This window comes from Taudactylus pleione, unplaced genomic scaffold, assembly GCF_031769625.1.
Source record: "Taudactylus pleione unplaced genomic scaffold, aTauple2 ptg000006l, whole genome shotgun sequence".
In the NCBI taxonomy this organism is placed as follows: Eukaryota; Metazoa; Chordata; class Amphibia; order Anura; family Myobatrachidae; genus Taudactylus; species Taudactylus pleione.
This window is the reverse complement of record NW_028284409.1, coordinates 14,928,010-14,953,866: the sequence shown is the minus strand read 5'-3', so window position 1 is coordinate 14,953,866 and position 25,857 is coordinate 14,928,010. Positions and strand designations below refer to the sequence as shown.

The 25,857-nt window shown below is 44.1% G+C and overlaps 1 protein-coding gene across 6 annotated transcripts in view; it reads left to right on the top strand.

Annotated features, from left to right (window-relative positions):
• REPS1 (RALBP1 associated Eps domain containing 1) overlaps positions 1-25,857 on the top strand; it is a 116,922-nt gene that overhangs the window by 37,628 nt on the left and 53,437 nt on the right. For 5 of the 6 annotated variants that reach the window (XM_088454028.1, XM_088453959.1, XM_088453850.1 and 2 more), the window contains exons 4-7: positions 12,193-12,346; positions 13,418-13,542; positions 14,549-14,711; positions 24,742-24,805. In XM_088454028.1, coding sequence (XP_088310154.1) covers positions 12,193-12,346; positions 13,418-13,542; positions 14,549-14,711; positions 24,742-24,805 — 506 coding nt within the window. The remainder of the gene's footprint in view (positions 1-12,192; positions 12,347-13,417; positions 13,543-14,548; positions 14,712-24,741; positions 24,806-25,857) is intronic. The other variant, XM_088453891.1, reaches the window with a different exon arrangement.

Below are 25,857 nucleotides of genomic sequence, written 5' to 3'. Positions count from 1 at the left end.
TGTTCCTGACCAGCCGGGGCTTGTGGCAGCGGCCAGGTCCAAGCAGCATAGGGGAGGTACGCTTCCCCGGCGGCCCCTCCCCCAATCCGCAAGCTAGTTCAGTCCTCTGGCACAGTGATTGTTTATTGCTCCTCCCAGCCTCCATATAGGACAGCCAGAGTGTATGTCAGTTGCTCTCTGAACGCTGCTCCTACAGGACGCTGGGCTGTCTCCCTATATACCTTGCCTACTGCTGGTTTAGGTGTTTACAGGGCTCTATCCTACCTAAGTTTAGGCTGATTGTGGTAGTGAGAGCTTGTATGCATATGGCTCGCGGAGTATTTATGCATGACATGTGATTGTTGTTTATGGATACTATTTCTTCTGTAAAAGAACTGTAATTCCTGTATACTGCCTTCCCTTGCTACAGGTGTGTGGGTTGAGAGTGGAAAGCAGCACATAGACACTCGGAACCAGTGGCATAGTGATATGTCTAAGGAGTCTGAGGGTCAGGTGGCGGGAGCCCCGTTGCTGATATCCCATATAGCCTGCAAGGCAGGATTGTCCCACAAAGCCCAAAATGGGCTTTGTGGGAACTGTTTCAGACAGCCACCACACCAATTAAGTTTGCCTGTTTCACGCCTTGAGCCCCCTTGGGCGTCATTTTCTCAGGTTATGGCTCAGGTGGCGGAACGGCTGGCTGCCCCGGTACCACCCGTTTGGGGTTTGTCTCAGCAGATGCATCCTATGCCCATGATGTGGCCGCCTTGGATGGACCCTGGGGCTGGTAAGGTTATGGCATCATCCTCGGGGGGTTTTCAGCCTCAGGCTGTCAAGCCAAAGCAGCCTAAATCTAGGCGCCATATATCGCCTCATATGGGTGAGTACTCCAGTGCCTCCTCTGAGGAGGAACAGGCACAGGACTTTTTACAGGAGTCTAGCTCCGAGGAGGGTGATGATCATTTCCCAGTAGCCGATGTCCACTTTCTGATAAGGGCTGTAAAATCGGTGTTAAATATCGAGGAAGGGGATCTTCCGCCTAGGAAAGCCCCCCTGTTTAAGCGCCAGAAAGTGGTTAAGGCAGAATTCCCAAAGTCTGAACATTTATCAGAACTTATGGAGGAAGCCTGGGTCCGTCTGGATAAGATAAGCCATTCTTCTAAAAGAATGGCGCTTCTATATCCTTTTCCAGCAGAGAACTGTGCCACGTGGGAGAATCCACCGTCAGTTGATGCACATGTAGCACAGCTGATTAAACGTACCACTCTGCTAATCCCAGCAGTTTCGCTGAAGGAAACCACGGATAGGAGACTGGAGACTTGTCTCAAATCAATTTTTTCGCTGGCAGGAACGGCCACCCGCCCAGCTATGGCCACTGCCTGGGTAGCAAGAGCTATTGAGGACTGGGCCAAAACTTTACCAGATGCCTCTAAGGAGCAACTGGATATGATCTTTTTTATTAGAGAAGGGGCCTCTTATTTGGGAGATGCCGCCTTGGATGCAGGGATCCTTTCCTCGAAAGTTTCAGCAGAGTCCGTGGTGGCACGTAGGATCCTCTGGTTGAAGGATTGGAAGGCAGATGCCGAGTCCAAAAAGGCCCTAGAATTCCTTCCATTCACTGGAGGTGTTCTCTTTGGTCCAGAATTGGACAAAATTGTAGCCTCCATGGCAGCCTCAAAGACGGCAGGTTTGCCATCAGCAACCTCGTCTAAATTGAGGAGGGCGTCGTTTCGGCCGCAGGGCAAGGGCAAAGGTCAGCCCTCAGTGAGATTTCCACCAAAAAAGGCAGGACCCAGGAAGCCCTGGCAGAACCAAACGTCCAGGATCTAGGGTCCAGGATAAACCAGTGGCCTGATGGGACGGGCCTCCCCCTGAGGCATCACAGGGTGGGGGGCCGACTACTTCGGTTCTCAGAGCCCTGGCACCTCACGACGGCGGATGCCTGGGTTCGAGGAGTTGTTTCCAGAGGGTACGCCCTGATGTTTTGGAGGACTCCTCCACAAAGGTTCTTTTGTGTAAACCCGCAGGTGGGTTCAGAAAAAGCTTTGACCCTTCAGAAGGCTATTCTTGCCTTGCTAGCATCAGAAGTAGTGATTCCGGTGCCAGAGAATCAGTTCCGAGAGGGGTTTTACTCCAATCTGTTCTTGGTTCAGAAACCGAATGGGTCATACCGGCCTATTCTGAATCTGAGAGAGCTCAATAAATTTGTTCGGGGGCGGGTTCAGGATGGAAACGTTGCGATCGATTGTGTTGGCAGTGGAACAGGGGGACTATATGGTATCCCTAGATATGCAGGATGCCTACCTTCACATCCCAATCACACAGGCTCATCAAAAATGTCTTCGTTTTGCGGTAGGGGAGGAACATTTTCAGTTCCAGGCCCTGCCATTTGGCCTCTCCACAGCCCCTCGGGTATTCACCAAGGTGAAGGCGGTGATGATGGCATGCCTCAGACGCCAAGGCGTCAGGATTTTGCCTTTCTTGGACGACTTCCTGTTGCTGGGGCAGTCCCCACAGCGGGTACAGGATCATTTGAGGCTGACAGTATCATGTCTGTACAGTCACGGCTGGATCATAAACTGGCAAAAGTCGTCATCCTGTCCGGTACAACAGATGTGTCATTTGGGAGCGAGATTGGACTCCGTGGTGCAGAAAATATATCTGCCGGAGGAGAAGTTCCTTGCCCTACAATCATGAATACTCAGGTTGCTTCGCAGCAAGCAGATATCCGTTCTAGAGGCCATGCAGGTCCTGGGGTCTCTCTCAATAGACACTCCATGGCCTCTGCCATTGAGACCGGATCTGTTGCTACAGGGTTCCTGCTGGTACCCGGATCTTCATCGGCTATCGCTGACGGCATGGCTCTTGAGGCCTCCGTCTTGAGGAAGAAGGAGTTTTCCGAGTCTGTTATACGGACGATGTTGAAGGCACGGAAACCATCCTTAGCCCGTATATACTATAGGTTTTGGCATACTTTCTTTCAGTGGTGTGAACTGAAAGGGTATGATCCACAGAAATTCCTGATATCCAGAGTGCTTGATTTTCTTCAAAGCAGTCTGGAAATAGGGCTCCGCCTGGCCTCTTTAAGGGTACAGGTGTCAGCTCTTTCAGTCTGGTTCCAACATAAATTTGCTCTGAGACCGGATATAAAGACCTTATTTCAGGGGGTGTTGAGGATTCAGCCTCCCTTCGTTTCCCCGGTTGTTCCGTGGGACTTGACTCTAGTTCTGAAGGTTTTACAGGCTCCTCCGTTCGAGCCTTTAAATTCAATAGACATCAAGTGGCTAACAGCAAAGACTGTATTCCTCCTTGCTATGGCATCTACACGTAGAGTGTCGGATTTTAGTATTTCATCAAGATGGAGCAGTGCTACGTACTAGGGAGGGTTACCTTCCGAAAGTGGTGTCTAAATTTCATATTAATGAAGAAATAGTAGTTCCAGCATTTCAGGGCACAAGTCTCTCACAAGGTGAGGCTTCCCTGGATGTGTCCCGTGCATTGAGAATTTGTTAAACGCACGAGCAAATGGAGGAAGTCCGATTCACTTTTTGTGCTTTATGGTTGTCATAAGCCTGGCTGGCCAGCCAATAAACAGACACTGGCCAGGTGGATTCGCATGGCAATTTCATTGGCTTATACACAGGCTGGTATACGAGTGCCGGACTCAGTGACGGCACATTCTACTAGGGCGGTAGGTCCATCATGGGCGGCCCGCCGGGGTGCTTCTGCTGAGCAATTATGCAAAGCAGCCACATGGTCTTCCATCCATACCTTTGTCAAATTTTATTCCTTTAACACCTTTGCCTCTCAGGATGCCTCCTTCAGGTGTAGGATTCTCCTCTCTTCCAAGAGCCAGGAGCGTCCCCGCCCGTAGGGTTAGTGCTTTGGGATATCCCCAACGTAATGGCTGTGGACCCCGAAGAAGAAAATAAGAGTTATGGTATGATATACCTTTTGTTAACTCTTTTTCTTCGAGGTCCGTGGGGTCCACAGGACACCCACCCAGACGCACCTGTAGTTCTGGGGGAGGTTTTTCCATAGTTCTTCTCTTGAGAGTCTGGACTCGTGAGTATGGGTCTTTTCGTTTTTACCCTTTGTTTGTCTCTGCCTGCTTGAGCTTAGTAACGAACTGGCTACCTGAGGCAGGGGGTGGGGTATATGGGGAGGAACCCCGGTGCATCCTGGGAGCAGAGAACTCGTTTACGTTAACGGTTTGGTGACCGGGATTCATACCCCAACGTAATGGGTGTGGACCCCATGGACCTCGAAGAAAAAGAGTTAACAAAGGTATGTCATACCATTACTCTTATTTTCTCCTCTGTAATCCCATTTTGCAAAACAAGAGTACCGTGCAATAATTTCTGTAGTGCTTGGTGATCTATATCTGTATCATAGGTGTAATCCTGTTTCTGCTAGTTAGAACACAACTTTTCGGTTATGTTTGTTTTAGATACAGTTGTGTCAGTATAGCAGCTGTGACCTATAATTAGTTGTTTCTGATGCCTACTTAAAACCCCACAAGGATTGTGAGGCCCTGCTTTCATGGTCTGTATTCATACTGAAAATCAAGCAAGCGTTTGCCCCATTTGCTCCACGTGAGGACTTTATACTCCTCGCCTTAGACTTGCATTACGGTTTAACAGGTCTACTGCCCCATTCAAACTCCTCACCTACCACTATCAGTCTAATGACATAAACATGGCTTTGATAGATACAGCAATTTACTTGGTAAAGAGTGAAGCTTGACTGCTATAAATCAATAAACTAAAATCATTTTATGTTGGAAACTTCTTTCTCAAGCTTTCTGTCTGTAATCTGTAAAATCTACCCACTGAGTTAGCACATGTGCAGATTAGTGTATTATACGTATTTATTACATAGTTATATCCAAAATACTCATTGTATTACTCTACCTTCTATTGACGTGTAAAGTCTTCCGTTACGTTTTTGCTAGCATAGTTAATGTACAGAACTTGTGTGATGACTCCAGGCACCTAATACACCTTGCATTTTGCTGCTGTATGTTTCATCACCTATTCACACTGTAAGGACAAATGTTGATCTTTTAGTTCCATTGTTTCCAGTTATTTTGCAATATGCTGTAAACACTGTGTGGAACCAGATAGATAATTCGGCAGAATAGAGAGGCCAGATTGAGAGAGATCTTGAGAAAATTATTGTTGAATTAGAATTTCAACATTCTAGAAGTCCACTTTTCCCATTTGATTATTAGTTTAACATATATCTTTTTTATATGATTTGGTAAAGGCAAGGAACCCAATGTTTTAGTAGGGTCAACATCTATGTCAAACCAATATGCTGCCAGTGACCCACCACCAGTCTCATGATGTCACTCCAACCTTCATTGATTAGGTTCGGCACAGGCTCCATGATGTCCCAAGTTTAAGGCTCACACTGACATTAGGAAATAGCTGGAGAGGTCACATTTACCAGGCCAAGTTCTATACTAATGTAGAGACACATACGTCACATATGTCTGGCTGTGGTAGGCTTCCAAGGGAAAAAATTAATTCCATCATACAGTGGAAACTTAACTGATATGGCAAGTTGTTGCTGTGTCTACACATGGGCTGGATCCTATTGCCTGAATGCAACTGCATCAGTCACATAAAGTCCAATTTGTCAGTAAAACTAGAATTTGAGTTCTAAATTTGTAAAAAGAGAAGATGGATATATAGAATAAGGGATGGATTTACCCACCTCTACAGATGTACGCAGAAACCCTAATCCACCAGCTACATGGCGCCAAAGTGGCTACAAGCAGCCACCGCCATGACAAGCAAGACCGGAACCTGTCAAAGCAAAGTTCGGAGACACCTTAGTCTCATAGGGCAAGCAAGCATCATGACAGCGAATTGGTCTTATTCTTAGTACTAGCTTACCCCAATGTCACTACTCGATGCAATCAAGTTTGAAACCAACAAGGAAGCCTTATTTGACTGTACTGAAGCCATACTTACTCTTCTGGAACCTGCCAGAGACTACCAAAATTTCTGTGATTCCCCCTGGCACCTGAAGAGTGAGTGTGTCTTCTGCATCCCGCCCACTTCCTAGCGAGATGGGCAAAATGGGGAGAATAATGCTGGAAATCATGGTGTCTGGGGAGGTGGCAGGGCTTAATGACGCAAATAGTACAACCCAGCCCCAATTACTGGCGACCTGCATCTCCCCTAGGGGGCTTCTCTTGAAGAGGAGATAACCAAAGCAGCTAAAGACTGAGAAGAGAAGACAGAGAAGACTGAAGCAAAGTACAGCGTAAAATAGTTGTGACAGTTGTCTGTGAAATGTGAATGCTGTTCTTGAGTAAAAATATTTGATGGCAGCTTTTTTCCCATGTTTAACATATTTTTGTAGACTATAGAAATTCGTAGGAAGAGAATTTCCTGAGTTTTGTAAGACAACATAGATGGTTTTACAGGCATTAATGCAACCACTGAGCATAAGTATACTCTTAATGGGGGAGATTCAATTAATTCGGAGGAATATGGCACCTGTCCTACGAGCCTGGGAGTTATTCCTTTACTTCCTGCGACGGCCACTGTTTTCCACAATAATGCCCGGTGATCTCTGCTCACTACATGTTTCCCTTTAGTCTCTATATAATTAGACATCATAACCACTCCTTACAAAGAACAAATGTATATAAAAAAACGATGCTAAATTCGTGATCGCGGTGAGTGACAAAATTTGTGGGTCCCAGGGACCCACCACTTTAAATAAAAATGGGGTCCTACCTGACCCATCATAATTTATGCTTTAGACTTCCCCATATGCCTCAGACCTCCCCATATGCCACCACACATCCCCAGATGCCCCTAAAATGCAGATCTGATACCCCCAATAGCATCAGATATCCCCACAAGTCCCTTAAATGCATATTTTAATACCTCCATGATCTTTCAGGTAATATGACTTGTCTGTTCACAAAATCCATAGTGAATAAGTAGGCTTACCATATCATCCCTTTAAACTGGGACACTCATGGATTACACAGGTTCTGTGGCTCATTAAAACCAGGTGAAATCGAGGCATGAAGTCAGCCAGTCACAGAACCTTTGCTATTAATTCACGTGTTCAGTTTTAAAGTGATATTATGGTTAGCCACTTTAGGTAATCGGCATATTTATCAAAGGATAAATGCCTGGTCTTAACACATTATTTCGCACATTAATGCCCTTTACGCATTATGTCACCCAGCAAAGCCCAGCCTTTACACATTATACCATGCAGTAATACCCCTTACAAAATGATGCTGCACATTAATGCCCTTTAGTCCCCTTATGCATTGCCCCCAGTAGCAGTCCCCTTATGCATTGCCCCCAGTAGCAGTCCCCCTATGCAGTGCCCCCAGGAGCCCCCCGTATGCCTGTCATACCACCTATGCAGTGCAATGAAGGTATCTGCCCCTCTAATAGGTGTGTGACCTGGGCATTAGGTCCAGGCCACCAAAGGGCAAATAGGTGGGCCCTCTAGTGACCTGGGCCTAATGCCCAAGTCACACACCTATTTGGGGGCATATACCTTCAATTGGGCCTAATGCCCCCTATGTTGCCCGGGCCTTGTGCCCGCCTAGAGACCCACAGGCCTATTGCCTGAATTTATCCCACGGGCCTAGTGCCCGACAACCCTGGTGGTCTAGGAATGAGTAAAATACCGCTGGCCCAAGGCCGCCTACCGGTATGGTGGAAGAGGCTGTGGGGGGGAGCTTCGTTAGCTCTTTTGCTTTCCTCCCCCGCAGTCCTCTTCGGTCCTCAGCTTCAGTCTTCTGCCGCTGGCCCATCCTGGCCAGCGGCACCGCCTCTTCCTTCTTGATCACGCCATCTTCTGGCCTCTTGCGCGGCCGCCGGAACTGTCGCCTCGTCTTGTCTTGTCTGGTCTTCGGGAGGTCTTCACTTCTCCCCTCCGCCGACGGACTGAACGTTCCCGCTCAGCGGCATCTATTCAAGACGCCACGAGTGGGCGGGGCTATGACGCAGCGAGCTGCGATTGTTTCGTCGCGTCTGCCTCCTATTGACTGCTGGACCGCAAGCCAAAAGCTCGTGGCCAGTGCCAAACAACCGCTGCCGCTACTTGGCTTCCGGGCAGCAAGCTCCGCTCAGCTTGCGCCCAGAACCAAGCTTGTCTCGCCGCCACTGGTGGACGGGTCCAGGCGGTCCCTTCACCAGGTACCTGCCGCGGTGGCTTACCCGGCGCTGGGAACACACTGTCCCAGCGCCGGGCACGGACGCTGTGCCCATGCTGGGATCAGACACTTGATCCCAGCACGGCTTTCCACAGCAGCAGTAGAGTCTATCTGACTCTCATTGGCTGCTCTAACAGACAGCGTTATGTTTGTCTCTGCAGGGGGACGCGCTGTGCTGCAGCCAGCTGTCAGGGATTGGCCACAGCACAGCGCGTCCCCGGGGACCCGGGTACTTTAAAAAAGTTAGTCCCCAGTGCCCGATATCGGGTAAAATACGTTCTATAGCGCGTATTTGCGAACATTGCTAAATGCATGACACTCCCCGTCTGGCATCGGCTAATACCACAGTTTAAACCTCAGTAGGTTACAACCGAATCCATTCATATACTGGTCTAAGAAACCACTAATGCTAGGTACACGCTAAGCGATAGGTCTGAATATATATAGTTCCGACGCGGATCTGTACGTTATATTGGTCACATCGTTCAGTGTGTACGGGTGATTACGTGCTCCCGTTCGTCGCATCTTCTGATCTGCTGTGCATGCATGGCAGATCGGAAAATCCGACGGTTGACACCATGCTTCTGCATGCAGCGGAATGATATATCATGCGGTCGTCATACACCAGATAATGTAGTATGTGCAGACCGCCCGATATATTGTGCCGTTGCTGGGTGTACACATAGTCTAGTGTGTACCCAGTTTTAGTCTCTCCCTGCTTGCATATCTTAACCTCGACCTTAAGGACCATCCCATCTTTGCTTGAGAATGCTTTGTTGACCAGACTTAAGGGCCACTTAATGCATTGTGACTGGAAATTTGACAAGCACAATGTCGACAGGTTTTAAGTTAGGTTTGGCACCTTTCCATTGTTCCTTGGCTGTAAGGTAGAGATATACTGTAATTTCCACCTGTCCCAGGAGGTGTTTGCAAGGCTTTGTAATTGTCTCTTTTGACATTTGAATAAGTACTTGGTGTTGAACGCTCAAGAAGGAACATGGATAGTCCCTGACTTCTGCGTAAGAAGAGTGGCAGAAGTAAGATATTAGAAACCAAAGTCAAGGGTCCGGAGTTGACAATAGCTTAGATTGTGGTATTGAATGTACACTCTTGTGTATGGATTTTGACATCTGAGGCTTTGTCTACTAGCTCAAATGTGTAACTTTCAGGAATGTTCCAATCTATTTTGTACAAGTATTTAGGCCCTGTGAGCAATGAAGTTACTTTAAGGATCATGGCTGTGATAGGATCCTACTGTGATCTGCAGGATTGTCAACAGTAGTGATACATACTGCCACTGTTTTGGATTGGTGGATCGAATAATTTGTTGCATCAGATTGTTGACATAAATGTGGAATCTTTTCATATCAAGGTATTCTGCAGTTTTCAGAAACTCTGCTTTAACTATTGCAGCTGCAGCTTCATTCTCTGCAGCGAGCTTCTCCATAATAGCCTCTGAGCAGTTTTTCTACATATCTTTCTGCCTCCAGACGTGATTTCAATTGCATTTCTTGCTCTGCAAAGTTGGCCAGTACTTTCGTGGCTTCAGCTGTTGCACATTCAGAGATGGCTGCATTACTGACAGATGAGGATTTTGAGGAACAAGGTTTGGGACCTTGTTTTATATGAGGGTGTCTTTTTCTGTGACATGGTGTAGATACTTGACTGTGTAGAGACTACTGTGTTGCAGTGGGAAACTGTTGAGAGGGTAGCGGATCTCTGGGAAGTCAGGGTCTTAGGAAGATGCTTGACTGCAGTGACTGATGTATTGTCGTATGCTGATGGCTGCTCTGACAGTGTGCAGGTTTCTGTGAAGTTAAATGGCGGTACTCCTATTTCTGATTGGCCACTGTTTACAGACTGTAGAAACTGCTGTTCTGTCACATGGAGATAGCTGAACTGGAAGTGTGGCAGTTCTGTGAGTCAGAACATTTGTGTCCCACTCAGCCAATGTTTTAGTGTTATGCCCTCACTCTAATCTTCCATTTGGTCTATGTATAATTAGAGACTGCATAACAACTCCTCATATTTAATAAACCAATCTAGATCTGAAGAATGTTGTTTATTGTAGTAATTAGATGAAATAATGGTAAAACTGTAGCAAACAAAGAAACCAGCCATGAGTACAGTATGAGCTTCATGAATTACAAACCTATAACATACTGAGCTATAGCTTATCTAATGATAGCAGATTTAGGTCAGAGTCCATACCATCAATGCTGGGGAGAAATATACTGCACCTCTTTGCTGAGACATATGAGATATAAGATGGAGTTTGCGCTATGAACTACCCAGGATACATTTGGGACCTACTAAGGAAGCCTAAGATGTTAAGTTAAGCTAATAGCAGGCTGACCACTAGCTGGAGCTTGCAAAGAACAAATGCATATTAAAAACAATGCAGAAGGCATGATGCACTGGCTTAGCCGCGTTAAGCTGCAGCTCCAGGACTAAGGGCATATTCAATTAGAAGCGAAAATTCCATTGCTGGACTTTTCACAGTCATCGCTGGTTTTCCGTAAGAGTATTGCGTTCGTCCCTGCTTATCCCCGTATTCAATTCCAAATCGGCAAAAACACGACTGGTGTAACTTAAATCGGTAAAAAGTTCTCAGTTTTGGGTAAATCAGCCTGACACCCCCCAAAAGATGCACTGATATGGGGGATCACTATGGGTACCCCTGAATTACCTTGCTAAAGGTATATGGGGTTTTTAAATGGTCTCAATAGGCGCTATTTAGTGTCTTTCAGCAGGTGGTGAAGAATAGCATTTTGCAACGTTTTGGGGGGAAAATAAGTATTTCTATCAAATTTGGGGTACATGAAAATGGGTACAAGAATTAAAAAGCACCAAAAACGCACCTTCAGCAAACACCTGCAATCCAAAAAACACCTCTCCCATACTTGCAGACCGCCCCCAAAAGCTGTTTCGCTAGTTTTTGAATTTGTACCCCCACTTTGAATTTTTCGACCATTTTTTCAGTGCTATTTTGGGGTGTCCTTTGTGGTGGTTTTTTTTGCGTTTTTTGATGCAGTTAGCATCAGGGGGGATGTCCAAAGGGTGCAAGGTGGTTCCCGCAACGTTGCATCCCAAAACCCCAATTCAGCACTTTTTTCCGCCAGGTATTCATAGGCAAAACTTTTTCGCTTATTGCATTGCGTTATCGCGCCGGCGAAAATACGCTACAATTGAATACAGGGATAAGTTGAAACCAGCGTTAGCCAATAAACGGTGTCAAACGTTCCTGCAACAATCAGATAGGGAAGTTGTGATAGCATGGGCTGCACACGCAAACTCGTTCCCGACCTCCCAATTTGAAGAATTCAAAAGAAAGTACACACTGAGCAAGAAATTAACATGGTCTAAATAACCCCACATGGAGATGGACATTGGAGGCGCGCACCCAAGGAACACTCCACGGCCCCCAGAACACAGTGTCTGGCCTGAACCAAGTCCACCCAACCTTCACACTGACATAACCAATGCCCCACAACACCCTGTTGGGAGACTAAAAAATGCCCGCCTTCACGCATTCGCCAACCTTGCCTGTCTTTAACTCACCTTTTCCCCAGTGGGATAATAATTGCACATAATTGAAATATGTCTATTTCAATTATGTGCACTGTGTGATGGCCAAAACTAGGAATCATGTCACTCATCCTGATGGAATAGTTGTTGTAGATTACGTCATCAGCGAAAAAGTATCGCCGAAACAGACTTTTCGCTTCTAATTGAATACGGCCCTAAGTGTCGGGCGCAATAAGCTGTTAGTTCATGACTATCCCTGAAGTGGCAGGAAGTAATTGAATAGCTCCCAAGCAAATTATTTAAATGCCCCCCTATGAATTCTAAATCTTACCTTTTATTTTTAATGCTCACATAAAAATTCAGGACTGCAGGAATATCTACTTTTTTTTTTTTTTTTTTTTTTTTTTAAGTTTATAGCTCCGTTTTATTCTCCAGTGATCATTCTGCTGAGCTAACTTCTACTTTTTTTCTTTTTATGTTAGGAGTCCACTTCACCTGTCGTGTCCCCTGAGCAGTCCCCACCTTCATCTCCACATTCTTGGAGGAAGCACAGCCGGCATGCCAGTGGAGGAAACAGTGAACGGCCTGTGACGGGGTCTGGTCCTCTCTGGGCACCGTACACTGAAGCACAAACAGGTGTGATTGTAAACTGCGCTGTTATCACATAAAACAAAGTACTGAACTCAGGAGCTGAGTTTTTTTTCTTATTTAATAAAAGTCTGTAAAAAGTTATATTTTTGTTATGTTTAAGTTGATTAAATTATGTTGGCAGCACATTATTTTATGCTGTTACATTTAACCCTGATTTCCCACTGCAGCCTATAAAAAAACAAAACAAAAAAAAAAAACAGTCCTTCCGCTGCCAACACAAACAGCTATGTCACCATTGCATCTAAAGCCAAGTAGACATTATGCAATTTTTGAGCCGATAATTGGATAGTGTGTATGCAAGAGCGTTAGCCAATAAACGGTGTCAAACGTTCCTGCAACAATCAGATAGGGAAGTTGTGATAGCATGGGCTGCACACGCAAACTCGTTCCAGACCTCCCAATTTGAAGAATTCAAAAGAAAGTACACACTGAGCAAGAAATTAACATGGTCTAAATAACCCCACATGGAGATGGACATTGGAGGCGCGCACCCAAGGAACACTCCACGGCCCCCAGAACACAGTGTCTGGCCTGAACCAAGTCCACCCAACCTTCACACTGACATAACCAATGCCCCACAACACCCTGTTGGGAGACTAAAAAATGCCCGCCTTCACGCATTCGCCAACCTTGCCTGTCTTTAACTCACCTTTTCCCCAGTGGGATAATAATTGCACATAATTGAAATATGTCTATTTCAATTATGTGCACTGTGTGATGGCCAAAACTAGGAATCATGTCACTCATCCTGATGGAATAGTTGTTGTAGATGTTCTATTTGAGGAAATCTATGAATAGGCAGTGTATACTGAAGGCATCAGATGTAAGTGTGGAGCAGAGAGAGATACATTTTTGGTATCTGATAACCTCTTTCCCACATTGTACAACTAAATTGTTACACTGGGGATGCTTGACTTTGGATAAACAATTCCAAAATATGAAATGTTCAACTTGATGGAGCTGTGTTATGCATTTTAATTATGTTTTTAAAATTATTTCAACCTTACTACATAACTATGTAGTCATGTGATTAATTTCATTTTAATTTCATTGCAGGTAGTTCATCTGGTGAAGGAATATGGCCTGCACACTCTCCACTTCCACATCAGGAAAATTGGGTCAGTTTTGCAGATACCCCACCAAGCAGTGCTCTTTTAGCCATGCATCCTGCCTCTGTCCAGGTGTGACATTTTATCAGTTGCGTATTCATTTGCTTCATTTGATTTGCTTCATTCGGATGGCTTTTTTCTTTCATTTTGCAGTGGCTTTTTTTGGTGCATTTGAATGGATAATATAAAGTTCTTTCTTGCTTTAACAGCCAGGATAAAGTTAACTATAGCTTTTCTACCAAGCTCCAAATTCTAGTTTTATTAAAATCTTGAGTGATTCTGTATTAGGGTTTTTAGGCCAGTGACAAGAATGCATCAACAAGATACCCTAATACTCCATTCTAATCTTACTTGCAGTATAGCTGTGCTGTAAAACGTTACTTGTACTTTTACTGAAGAATATGCTGTGCACATTTCAGATGTGGTGGTTTCTCTCATAGTGAGCAAATTGTAGTTTTGTAATATCTAAGTATATTGCTGTAGTTTCCTGTTTCAGATAAGATTTTGTTTTTGGGCCAACAATTTTTGTTTACCAATTATAAGGTCCCACAGTACACTGTTGTGACATAACTGAATGCTAAACAGCAGCATAAAGTACATATTACCAGTGAAAGATGTTCAGCCACTTCAAAACGCTTAGTAATAATTTGTTGTTGTAGGTTTGTTTTAGTTTCTTTGTACTCTTGTAGTATATAGCATTCGGTCCGTTAATACACCATTAAATGCAAAACATTTAAAATAACCGGGTTTATTTTAAACAACCACTTTATTAGTTTGCAGTGACTTCATCCACATGCACTCTCCACTGCTCGGTTCATGCTTCTTTTACTTTTGTATTCCCCATTAGTACTTTTGCTTTATTACATGGCAAATCCTTTTGCAAAATGGAAAAGCATGCACTCAGGCTTTTGTTTGTCGTTTTATGCGTATTTGTTCCTCAATATCGTTTTCACACAGTCATATCTAATTTGACAATAGAAAAAACATGTCAGCCCGCATTGCACCAATAGGACTGTCTCACCACTCTATTACAATCTGTCTGATTCAGCCTGAGGAAAGAATGAACTTCTAATTCCAGGACCAGACAACTGTGCGCACTGTGGCGTCAGCCACCACTACAAATGAAATTCGTAGACAATCCACTAGTTATGATGATCCATGGAAGATCACAGATGAACAAAGGCAGTATTATGTAAATCAGTTCAAAAACATTCAGCCCGACCTAAATGGATTTATCCCAGGTAAGGACTTTTTGTAAATATTCTCAACTGCTTGAAAAGTTATTTATAGTAGGGTCCAGACTGTGTTGCTTGTGATCAATCATATGGAAAAAAAAACCTCAGATTTGCATAGTGCATTAGAAAGTACAACCATTTCAGGATTACTACATCCATTGTTAGATGTAATTAACATGAAAATTCATGTAACATATTTCAAATTTGCCTTTTGACCGAACTATATTGAAATAATAACAATGTTTTTATTTTCTATGTCATACTATATATTAGATTTCGCTCTGCAGTCTAAATACCCTGGTAAGAAAAGAAAAAGTTCTCCTGAGTTAGCCCCAATGCTATTGTACCTGCTGTACAGATAACTTTTTAAATACGAAGTTCAGTTAATCAAATGATTATGCCAAAATGCTTCTCTGTAGTGAAGCTGTGAAAGTTGTCAAGGCTGTAAATCCAGTTATGTGAAAAGAACATGCTCTATTCCAGTTCTTTGTTTTTACTTAGCAGAATGTAATTACCTGTAATCAGATCCTCAATTTCTAAAATGTCATTAATCTCATGTGACAAGTAATACTTACACTTTGTAATTATTTATTCAAAATGATGGAGCCATGAATACGGGAAAGGGAAGCACACAAAATGATTGTTGCTTTGTAGATCCAGCTTTAACAGCAATTACTTGCGCTTGATTATCTTGTGTATGAATTTATCATCCTTTTTATCAGTTTTCAGGTTTTGTCCCAGTCTTTATATCACTGCCTTAGTTCATTGATGCTTGAGGCATTTGTGTATACACAGCTCTTATAAGGTTTTGTCCATTCCCAAACCTCCACCCCAGGCTAGCATGCTTAAGATCATTGCTCTGTTGCAACATTAACAGATGAATTTGCATGTTCCATTAGACTTCTCAGGGTATAATGGGGAATTTATGGTGAATTCAATAATTGGTTGACCTGAAGCTCCTGTGGCTAAAAAACAACCCCAAACCATCATCACTGGTAGATCAATTGTTTTCTGACCAAAAAATGGACCCTAGTGTGAGTGAGATGTTCAATTGGGTAGTGACTGAAAGGGGAGATTCTGTGTTCTCTGAAAAGCGGTACATTATATAGTGTCACTAGAGCAATATACAAATGAATGATAAATAGATGCTGCTTGGTGTTCAATTCGCTTGGCATTGTGCATTATGACAAGACAGCTTCACTCTTGTCTCTTTTGTCTGTACAGCATAATTCCATAAGTCTTATGTTTATTCTGAGCTCAGATACCCACCTAAACCATACTGGAAAGGATGTTTTATTTTGTTTTTGAGAAGGCATTTTCTGGCTATCCTTCTTTAGTGATAACTGGTTAACTAAAGGAATGCCCTACCTGGGTGACTGAGCCAGCACCTTTATAAAGTGTACTTAATCACTACCAGGTGCCAGAATACAGTGTCTCTCTATTAGTATAGTTGCATGTCCTGCAGCATGACTGCCTCACAGCGCTGAGGTTGTGGGTTAGATTCCCACCACGGCCCTAATTGTCTGGAGCTTGTATATTCTCCATGTGCTTGCGTGGGTTTCCTCCGAGTACTCCAGTTTCCTCCCACATCCCAAAAATATACTGGTAGGTTAATTGGCTCCCATCAAAATTAACCCTAGTGTGCATGTGATACGGAATATAGATTCTAAGCTTCACTGGGGCGGGGACTGATGTGAATGGCCAAAATATTCTCTGTACAGTGCTGCGGAATATGTATGCTCTATATAAATAACTGGTAATAATTATAATCTCTTGGTTTCCTGTTTGTGCAATTGTTTCTTTTAGCCCCTGACCTTAGATTCTTCCAATGTTTATTCTCTGTATCTGTTTTTTCTGTTTCAAATTGCATGCACAGGACTCGCACAGCGCATGTGGTGATCTGGTCCTGCAGCGTTGGTCACAGTGCCACAAAAGCCGCATCATGATTGACATGTTGCTGGGGGTGGTGACAGGGGGCGTACCAGTAAACAGGGCCCAATTTTCTGGCCGTGCCAAACCCAGTGGCTGCGTTCTTGATGCAACTTCATTGGCCCTGGCATCGGGAGTTTGCCAGACATCCTGCGGGTTACTCAGTTGTCCAGTGTTCATGCAGTTGATCCGATGGCTGCCTCTTTGGATGTAGCAGCGGATCAGAGAAGCCGGTGGTGGGCGTCTTTTTATTTAAGAGCCACTTGCGGCTTTTGAATAATTTTGAACAGCTTCTGTGTACAAAAGTGCAGTGGCGGTGAAATTCGTGTACATCTCTGAATCAGGGCCATGGTCTACGTATACCTGAATTTGGATACAGTAGTTCAAAGATCATTCACTGAAGCCATTATGAATTATGAACTATTTCTCTTGTTCTTTTTCCTTGGCATAGTTCTAATACAATCCCAAATTCTTTAGACCAAACTGTGACTAGTCTTGCTTCCTTTTTCATCCTTCTGGGGAATGCAATTACTTCTGGGTTATGCATAGTGAGGTGTGGAGTCGGACACTAACTAATTAAAACTTGTTCCCACCCCATATATAACCCCTCCCCTTCCACCATAAGCTCAGTCATGTTTTTAGTGCCTTGGATTAAGGCACTAGATGGGTACTAGCTTTTAGTTAGCTTTCATTTTATTTTGCCGTTTGGTTTGGGTGCTTAGTTCCTGACAACAGGTGACAAGCATTAGCAGAGTGTGAGTTAGAATAAGAAGTTTGTGTGAACCCTGTATCCCACTCTGAAGATGGCCCCTGGGAGAGTCACCAAACTACATGGTCCTTGGGTCTCCTTCCATACCAGACAGACCTCTGAGGGGGCCGCTGGCAAAAGAGAAGGTAAGCTTTATATACACGTTATATGTAAAGGACCTTGTTGCCTGTATCTACTGCTTCCCTGCACACCGTTTTTGAGCAGAGCGGCCGGGTATGCTGTTACTCACATGACTGCGCTGAAGGGTTGGTGTGTCTCACACCTCTCTGGGCTTCCACAGCACCCGATGCTTTCAGGACCCCGACGTTCCCTTTGGTGGCTTTGTGGGAGAGAGGGGCTTGAACTGCCCCAGGACGCGGCGCTGTTGCACGTGCGGGCGTGCCGTTGGTGACGTCCTCATTCTGGGCCGCGGCTGTAGTCTCTGGATGGAAATGCCAGAGGCTAGGATAACGTCAGGTGTTCTGAGTGAAGCAGGACGCCGACGGCGTGCCCGGCCACACCTCCCCCAGGTAATTCAGTTTCCGTATCTCATGCGCCTTCAGAGCCATGCACAAACAGCTGTTGAGAGCGGCTGAAGTTCTGCTTGAAGGAGACTCACTGCAGATTACAGGGGATGGCTGTGTACTAACAGATCGGGTTCAGAATCAACTTTATTGACCAAGTATACAACCTATACAAGTTATTTGACTTCGGTAGCTACTGGCCAAGTACTAATTTAGCAAACCTACATACACAATTTACCAAAACATGATTACTATACACAGATAAAAACCAACACAGATAGAAACCCAGATAAACCCAACACAGATAATCAGTTAACTGGGATTTTTACTTTTGGGTATTAACCTGGTGATCTTTGTTGGGCTTATAATATTGTTATGTGTATATATAAACATCTTTACTGCACTGGTTCTCAAGAATGTAGGCACTAACATACAGGGGTATACTAAACATTTGTTTGTCTTTGTTTTTTTGCAAGGAATATGGACTTCTAAGAGTCCGGGGTTTTTGCATTTAACAGATGGGTGAATTAGAGTCTAAATTAGCCCCTTAGGTTTTTCTATTCAATCAGTGCTACACTTTTCCCAGAGGAATTTAGGTAGCTATCTGTATTGTCTTCCTATCTCAGTATGGATAAGCTAGACAAGGGTTCCAAAAAACAGGGATCAGTCACCTTTTATACTTGTATAAAATGTGAGAAAAAATTGTTAAAAGGTACAGACCCAGGGTCGCTCTGTGCTGGTTGTTCACAGGGGGATTCATTACTGGGAGGTTCTATGGAACAGGTGATGTCTGCTTGGGCCAGGTCTATGGTTGAGGCCATAGTTGAATTATATCACTCTCAGGCAAATTATATGATAACACTGTGCTCAAGCTCCTACTTTGTCTGTCTGATCCCTCGGTAGAGCCCAGATGGGCCCAGAATATAGGACGATGTCTCGCTCAGATGGCAACGTCCCTAAATAAACTGGTAATGTCAGCAGGGACCACAGCCGCAAAGACGTTCAGGCCATTCCTCAGTGGATTTTCCTGGAGAAGAGGCTTCAGCTACCTCTTCCCAGGAAGAAGGGGAAGTGGATCATGACTGGGAAGACACCTCAAACTGGGAGGGTGATTCTGATTTTGGAGTTTCCATGTTGATAGATGCGGTCAGGGAGACTTTGCATATACAGGAAACCGCTATTCCAGTAACTAGTTCAGTTTCTTTCCTTAAACGTAACAAGAAACGTATCTGCTTTCCCAGAATTTTCATATCTTGAGGAAATATTAAAAGAAGCCTGGTTAAAATCTGATCACAAATTTCATATTCCGAAAAAATGTAAGTATCTTTATCCTTTTTCGAAAGAAGTTACCAACCCATGGTGGATGCTCCTATTGCTAGTTTGGTCAGGAATACTGTTATTCCCACAACACAGTCTGTAACACCTAACGATCCTATGGATAGGAAGAATGAGGCTGTACTTAAATCTATATTCACTTTGTCAGGAGTCTCGCTGCGCCCAATTCTGGCCAGCGTCTGGGTGATAAAGGCCATCAATCCCTGGATGAGCCAAATGATTACTGGTTTTCAATCAGGGGATTTGTATGGAGCTAGCTCTTTAGCTGATCAGATTTTGTAAGCTCTAACCTATATAGGTGATGTTTTAATAGATAATAATCGGGTACAGTCTCATATTTCGGCGTTGGCTGTTTCCGCCAAGCATTTGCTATGGTTTAAAACATGGAAGGCAGACATAGAGTCCAAGCATGCTTTAGAGCACAGGTTCTCAAACTCTGTCCTCGGGGACCCCAAACGGTGCATGTTTTGCAGATCTCCTGACAGAATCACAAGTGAAATTGGCTTCACCTGTGGATCTTTTAAAATGTGTCAGTGAGTAATGACTACACCTGTGCACCTGCTGGGTGACCTGGAAAATGTGACCTGTGTGGGGTCCTGAGGACCAAGTTTGAGAACCACTGCTTTAGAGGCATTGTCTTTTGAAGGAGGTCTTTTCTTTGGTCCAGAATTAACTAAAATTATTCTCGGGTCAAAAAAGTCCTTACCTTCCTGTAACAACACTAAAACCGAAATCCTCTAGGCTTCGTTCCTTTCAGACTCAAGGCAGGGGAAGCTTTCAGGCCGCCTGGGGGTGTACCTAGGGGTCCCCAGAGAGGGACCTTTAGGGGATGTGCTGTCCCTGGCACCAGTCGCCCTGCAGCTATGCTAGCAGATCAATCCACATAACTGTTACAGAACTGGGACCCGTCCTCTGGTGGGAGGCCGCTTACTCAAATTCTAGGAATCTTGGGTTCAACCCAATCCAGATTTTTGGGTAAATCAAATAGCAACCAGGGATTACATTTTAGATTTGGAGGGTCCTGTTCCAGAAAGATTATTTTCCACTTCTCCCTGTGGTTGGTTGCGAATGGCGGCTCTCATACAGGCAATTTCTGCGCTTTCCGATTTTGGAGTAGTAATTCCGGTTCCGGGACAACAGCGCCAGTCTTTTCTTGGTAGAGAAACCAGATGGGTCCTTTTGTCCCATTCTCAATCTCAGGGGCTTACATGCTTGGAAAAATTCGTGATGGAGTCCATAAGGTCAGTCATTTGTTCCATGGAGGAAGAGGAATTTCTGGCCTCCATAGATATCAAGGATGCCTACCTCCATATTCCTATATAGAGGGATCCTCAACCTCTCTTGCAATAGGGAATCAGCATTTTCAGTTCCAGGCTCTGCCATTTGGTTTGGCCACCGCTCCCAGAGTCTTTACAAAAGGTTATGGCACACATGATTGCCCTACTCATGAGTGGGGCATAAACGTGTTGGCTTATCTGGTTGATTTGTTGCTAAGGGCACCCTCAATAGCCCTATTGCAACAACAGTCCTCAGGGCTATGCAGCTACTAGAAATAATGGTGGCTTCATCCGAAGCCGTTCCTTTCGCCAGATTTCATGCCCCACCACTGCAAAACCAATTGCTTCGTCGATTGGTGAAACCAGGCCCTTGATTAAACAGGCAGTTGTTCAGATTATCTCTGCAGACCAGTCAGTCGTCACTTTGGTGGCTACAGGATGCAAATCTCAATAGGGGTTGCCAATTGTCTGTAATAAATTAGATCATTGTCACCACAGATGCCAGCCCAACATGTTTTGAAGAACTGTGTACCAATGACGGCGCGGCCAGTCTGGAGCCACCAGAATGATCGAATCCGCTGAATTACCTTTGGTAACATTACCAGAGGAAAGATGTATCCCAGCTGGAATACCTAATTAGTACCTGCTAATTCCAGGTCTTTCTGAAGCTCTCCACAAGTGGTCCTTGGCTCTTGGACAACTCTTCTGATAAATCTTTTCACTACTTGTCAGAAATCTTGCGAGGAGCACCTGGTCGTGGCCGGTTTATGGTGAAATGATGATCTTTCCACTTCCGTGTTAAAGCCCAAAAGTGCTCACTGGGGCATCCAGAAGTTTAGAAATCCTTCTGTAACCAATGCCATCAGTATGTTTTGCAACAATAACGTTGCGAAGATCTTGAGAGAGCTCTTTACTTTTACTGTCATGAGATGTTTGTGTGACACCTTGGTAATGAGACACCTTCTTATAGGCCATCAGTTGGGACTGAACCAACTTATATTAATTTGCACTGACAAGGGGCAGGATTGCTTTCTTATTACTGATAGATTTCAGCTGGTGTCTTGGCTTTCCATTCCTTTTTGCACTTCCCTTTCTTCATATGTTCAATACTTTTTCCCTGTGTAATTTCACATTATTACACACAACTTATTTATGGACATCTATGGTTTGATGTATATATACCCTGTGCATTCCAGCGTTCCAAGTGATGCAGTGCATAGACGTCACCCGCGATGTGAGGAGCCTGTGCGCCTGCTGGATCCAGTTTGATCCAGTAAGCGGAAGTTGGGGACAGTGGGGAGCTGTTCTGCACTGGAAGGGGGGACTACTACAGGGGGCATTGCATAAGGGGCACTACTACAGGCTGCATTGCATAAGGGGAACTACTACTGTGGGCATTGTGTATAAGGGACACTTTCTCTGGCAGCAATTCTGGGGGACACTGGACCATGGGAGTGTGGATGGGGACCAAGGAGCTGGCACTTAAACTAAAACCTGTAACTTTAAATAGCCAGTAAGTTTTAAGTGCCTGTGGAGTTGGGCACGATTCCAGGGGGCCTGCGGTGCATCCCCAGTTCGTTTTTCTCTTTTTATTTTATTTTTTTGTAACTTTCATGTCATTTTTTATTTAGTCTATGCACTGTACGCTGCTTTTTGGCACCATACAGCGGGAGTGCATCGGCTGCGTAATCCCGGCAAGGGATTTAACATAGGTGTTGAAATACCGACGCCTATGTTAATCCTGACGCCGGAATGCCAAGGATGCTGGACCGATCGTCCTCTCTGCCGGGTAAGTATACACTTAGTGTATGTAATGCTGTATTCTACAGCATGACATTGTTGGCGACATCCCCCATTGGCCCTGCAGTAGAGCCGACGGGCAATGCCTCTAACGACCCGCGGGAGTGTGCATATCATGGGTACACACTAGACTATCTATCTGATATGTCGCTCCGTTTCGCGGGCATTAGCTGACAGGAGCAAAACCCAGTGTGGTCCTCCAATGCTGTAGCCCAGTGCTGTGGGGTGCCACGGGGCACTTGCAGGGGTACTACAATTTAATGGTCCAGGATTAAATTATTTATAGTTAATGTCCTAGGCAAAGCCAGTTCTGGTGGCTGCCAATCATAAAATATGTGGGAAATCGAAGCATAATTCCGTCCACCACTATATAACTGAACCTAAGGATGACAGAAAATTTTGTCCATAAGGGTGCCATGAAAACAAATGCTGATACTCTAGCGTGCAGTTTTTTCTGTTTTGGTTAAGCTGGGTTCACACCAGACAGATATATCTGCAGGTCATGGTTGTTCATACACACTTAACCGTCATCAGCCATCTGGCCGCAGGGCACCTGCAGGCCTGTGCAACCATCGGCTATGCACGTAGTTCAGACATCGCTGGTACACAGGCCGATGCACACAGGATATATTGGCTGATCAGTTGATCGACCAATATATCTGCCAGTGTGTACCCAGCATTACAGTTCTCTATAAACTGTAGAGACTGTAAATATTACAGTTTCTGGCACCAACAATCAATTCACAATTATCACATTTCTTCCCCATTCTGGTGTCCTGATACTCTTGATCGTGTCTGTAGTGTTTTACACATTGTGTTTCAGCCACATGATTGGCTGATTTGATAATTGCAGATGTACATGTGTCTTCTGGTTACTAAGTTTGTATAGTTTATCTGAATCATCTGTTGGTGCAGACTGGTAGGGGACGTCTGATTTAGGAATCTTACCTAGCATACCTGTCATTGACAGCTGGATTTTGCAATATTTGTGTGCTGGGACCACCATGTTTAGACTTATATTTGCAGACAGCTCTGCCCCTGCCAGTGGTAGTTCACAGGAAGATTAACGTTTAAGCAGATCAAAAAAATTGATTTATTAATCACCAGGGAATAATTTTATCTATGCCCAATTTACTTCTTGATGACCTGTGTCAGGGAAAATCAGGAACAAGCTTCATGAGTTGTTCTTTGATTGTTTGTGCCCACATACCCTTTAATGGCAGTTTATAAACAGCCAATGATATACAGATGTGTTCACATACATCTATCCTCCGTTCGCTACAAGTCACGCTACAGAACGCGGGAGCTCTATGTCACTTGGTAGCATATCCTTTTAATCAGCAGAAGCTGCTTGTGCTAACTCTTTGCGAATAGTTTGCACATAAGACGCATTTGAAGGTAAGTCGCAAGAAAAGATGCTCGGTGCTACCGAGTCACGCCACAGCATGGCGCGGCTAGAATGGCTGTTTAGTGCTTAAGGAGGCTAGATGTATAAGGACACATCTGTATGATCTCCAGAATGACAGGACATCATTTTTAAACGGTTAAGAATAATTGAGTTCACTTACAGCTGGATTTTGTTGTGCATAGCAATACATTATTGTGTAAGTCCTATTATTTATAACTGGACAAACTGGTCTTTCCACCCAGATAAAAGGTCAGTGATTTAATTTGAATACTGTTACACTAAAAACAGAACATTTTAACTTTCAAGTTTTGTATATGTTTTTTAGTGTATTTCTTGAGCAATTTGGCCGATTCCGATGCATCGGAGCGACCGATCGTTCATACCGTCCAGTATGTATGCATGCCGATGCCCTCTCACGCTCCCGCGGGTTTTCCATCCCATCCTTAGATCTTTTGTACATGCAGAAAGATATGAGGATGTAGCTAGCGATGCCAAGCTGCCGAATGCCCCCTCTGCAACCGTGCCTCCGCCGGGTGCCATCACTCACGAGATCGTGCTGGGTAGACATCGTAATGTGTACCCAGCTTAAGTCCTTTAGTGTCAACCAGTGTCAAAATAAACAAGGATTTATGGAATATGAAAGCCTATATTTCTACCCTTTAAAATTGTAACTGTTAACAATTAGATATGATAAGCTGGTTACTAACTGAGCGATGTGTACACAGCCAATATATTGGCCCGACATATCGTATCCTGGCTACACATCAGAACAATGTAATGAACGACGGAGCGATCACTCGTTCTGTCCTTCATTACACTGCATGGCACCGCATTTCATATCATCACGTTTGATGTGCAGCACATCAAATCTAACCATGTTGCATGCGACCACGGGAGTGCGCATATCATGCATACAAATCTGAACGACCTCGCTTCAGTGTGCACCCAGCTTTATAATTAGTTTGCAACTCGGTGTAAACTTATTTGTATAATAAAGAGCCTGTCTTCTATCTAGGATCTGCTGCAAAGGAATTCTTTACAAAGTCTAAACTTCCCATTCCAGAGCTTTCTCATATTTGGTAAGTTGTGTGTGCTTTTTTGGTTCTTGATGTACAAGATACTGTTTCTTTGCTCATGTGTTTTAGGCTTGCAAGACTTTCACATGGCTGCCAAATTTACCCGTTTGATTTAGACAGTTTTTATTTCAAAGCGCAGTCTATTTATAGAATATATTTTAATGTAGTACTTGTATTGACATTCATAGGGGTATATTTACTAAAGTGAGAGTTTTTAGAACTGGAGATGTTGCCCATAGCAACCAGTCAGATTCTAGCTGTTCTCTTCTAGAAGGTGCTAATTAAATGTAAAATCTGATTGGTTACTATGGGCAACACCTCCATTTCTAAAACCTCTCGCTTTAGTAATACCCCATAATGTCACCAGCCACATTTGTTTTTATTTACGAGATTAGTGTTAGACTGTGGTTAGGGATACTCATCTTGCCAATGTGAATGTTGAAATTCGACATGTCAACAGTCAGAACATTCTGTAGCATATCTTATGCTTGGCCAGCCACACTGTGCATTATTGCAACCCATGTAGGATTATTGCTCAATGTTACATCATGTATACCCTAACCAAATCATTATTGGGCATGTTTGTAAATGCAGTAGAAAGATGACTATTGTAGGACCCTATTGGTCTGTGTGCTGTCCTTTTCTGTCCATACTAACCGGCCTCAGTGACTCTAGTAGTTACCCACATTCCATCCCAAAGGCCAAGCAGCTTGATCTTATCCATTTTGGCAGCCTATATAAGGCCCACAATGGTTATTAATCAAGTTGCAGCTAATGTGTGGAGTGTGAAATTACTATATCACCGAATAATTTATAGTATTGGGAGTAATAGGGGCACTTGTGTGTTTAAGTAATATATGCAGGGTAGTTCAGTGATTATACTGTATAACCCAACTTCAACTGAATGCAGTGAACAGATTCCAGCACGCTTTCTAAAATGCCCATGCTGAAGTATAAGGATAGGATAGGTATATAATAGGTCTAATTAGAAATAAAAAAAAAAAATATATATATATATATATATATATATATATATATAATTATTTTTTTGCAAA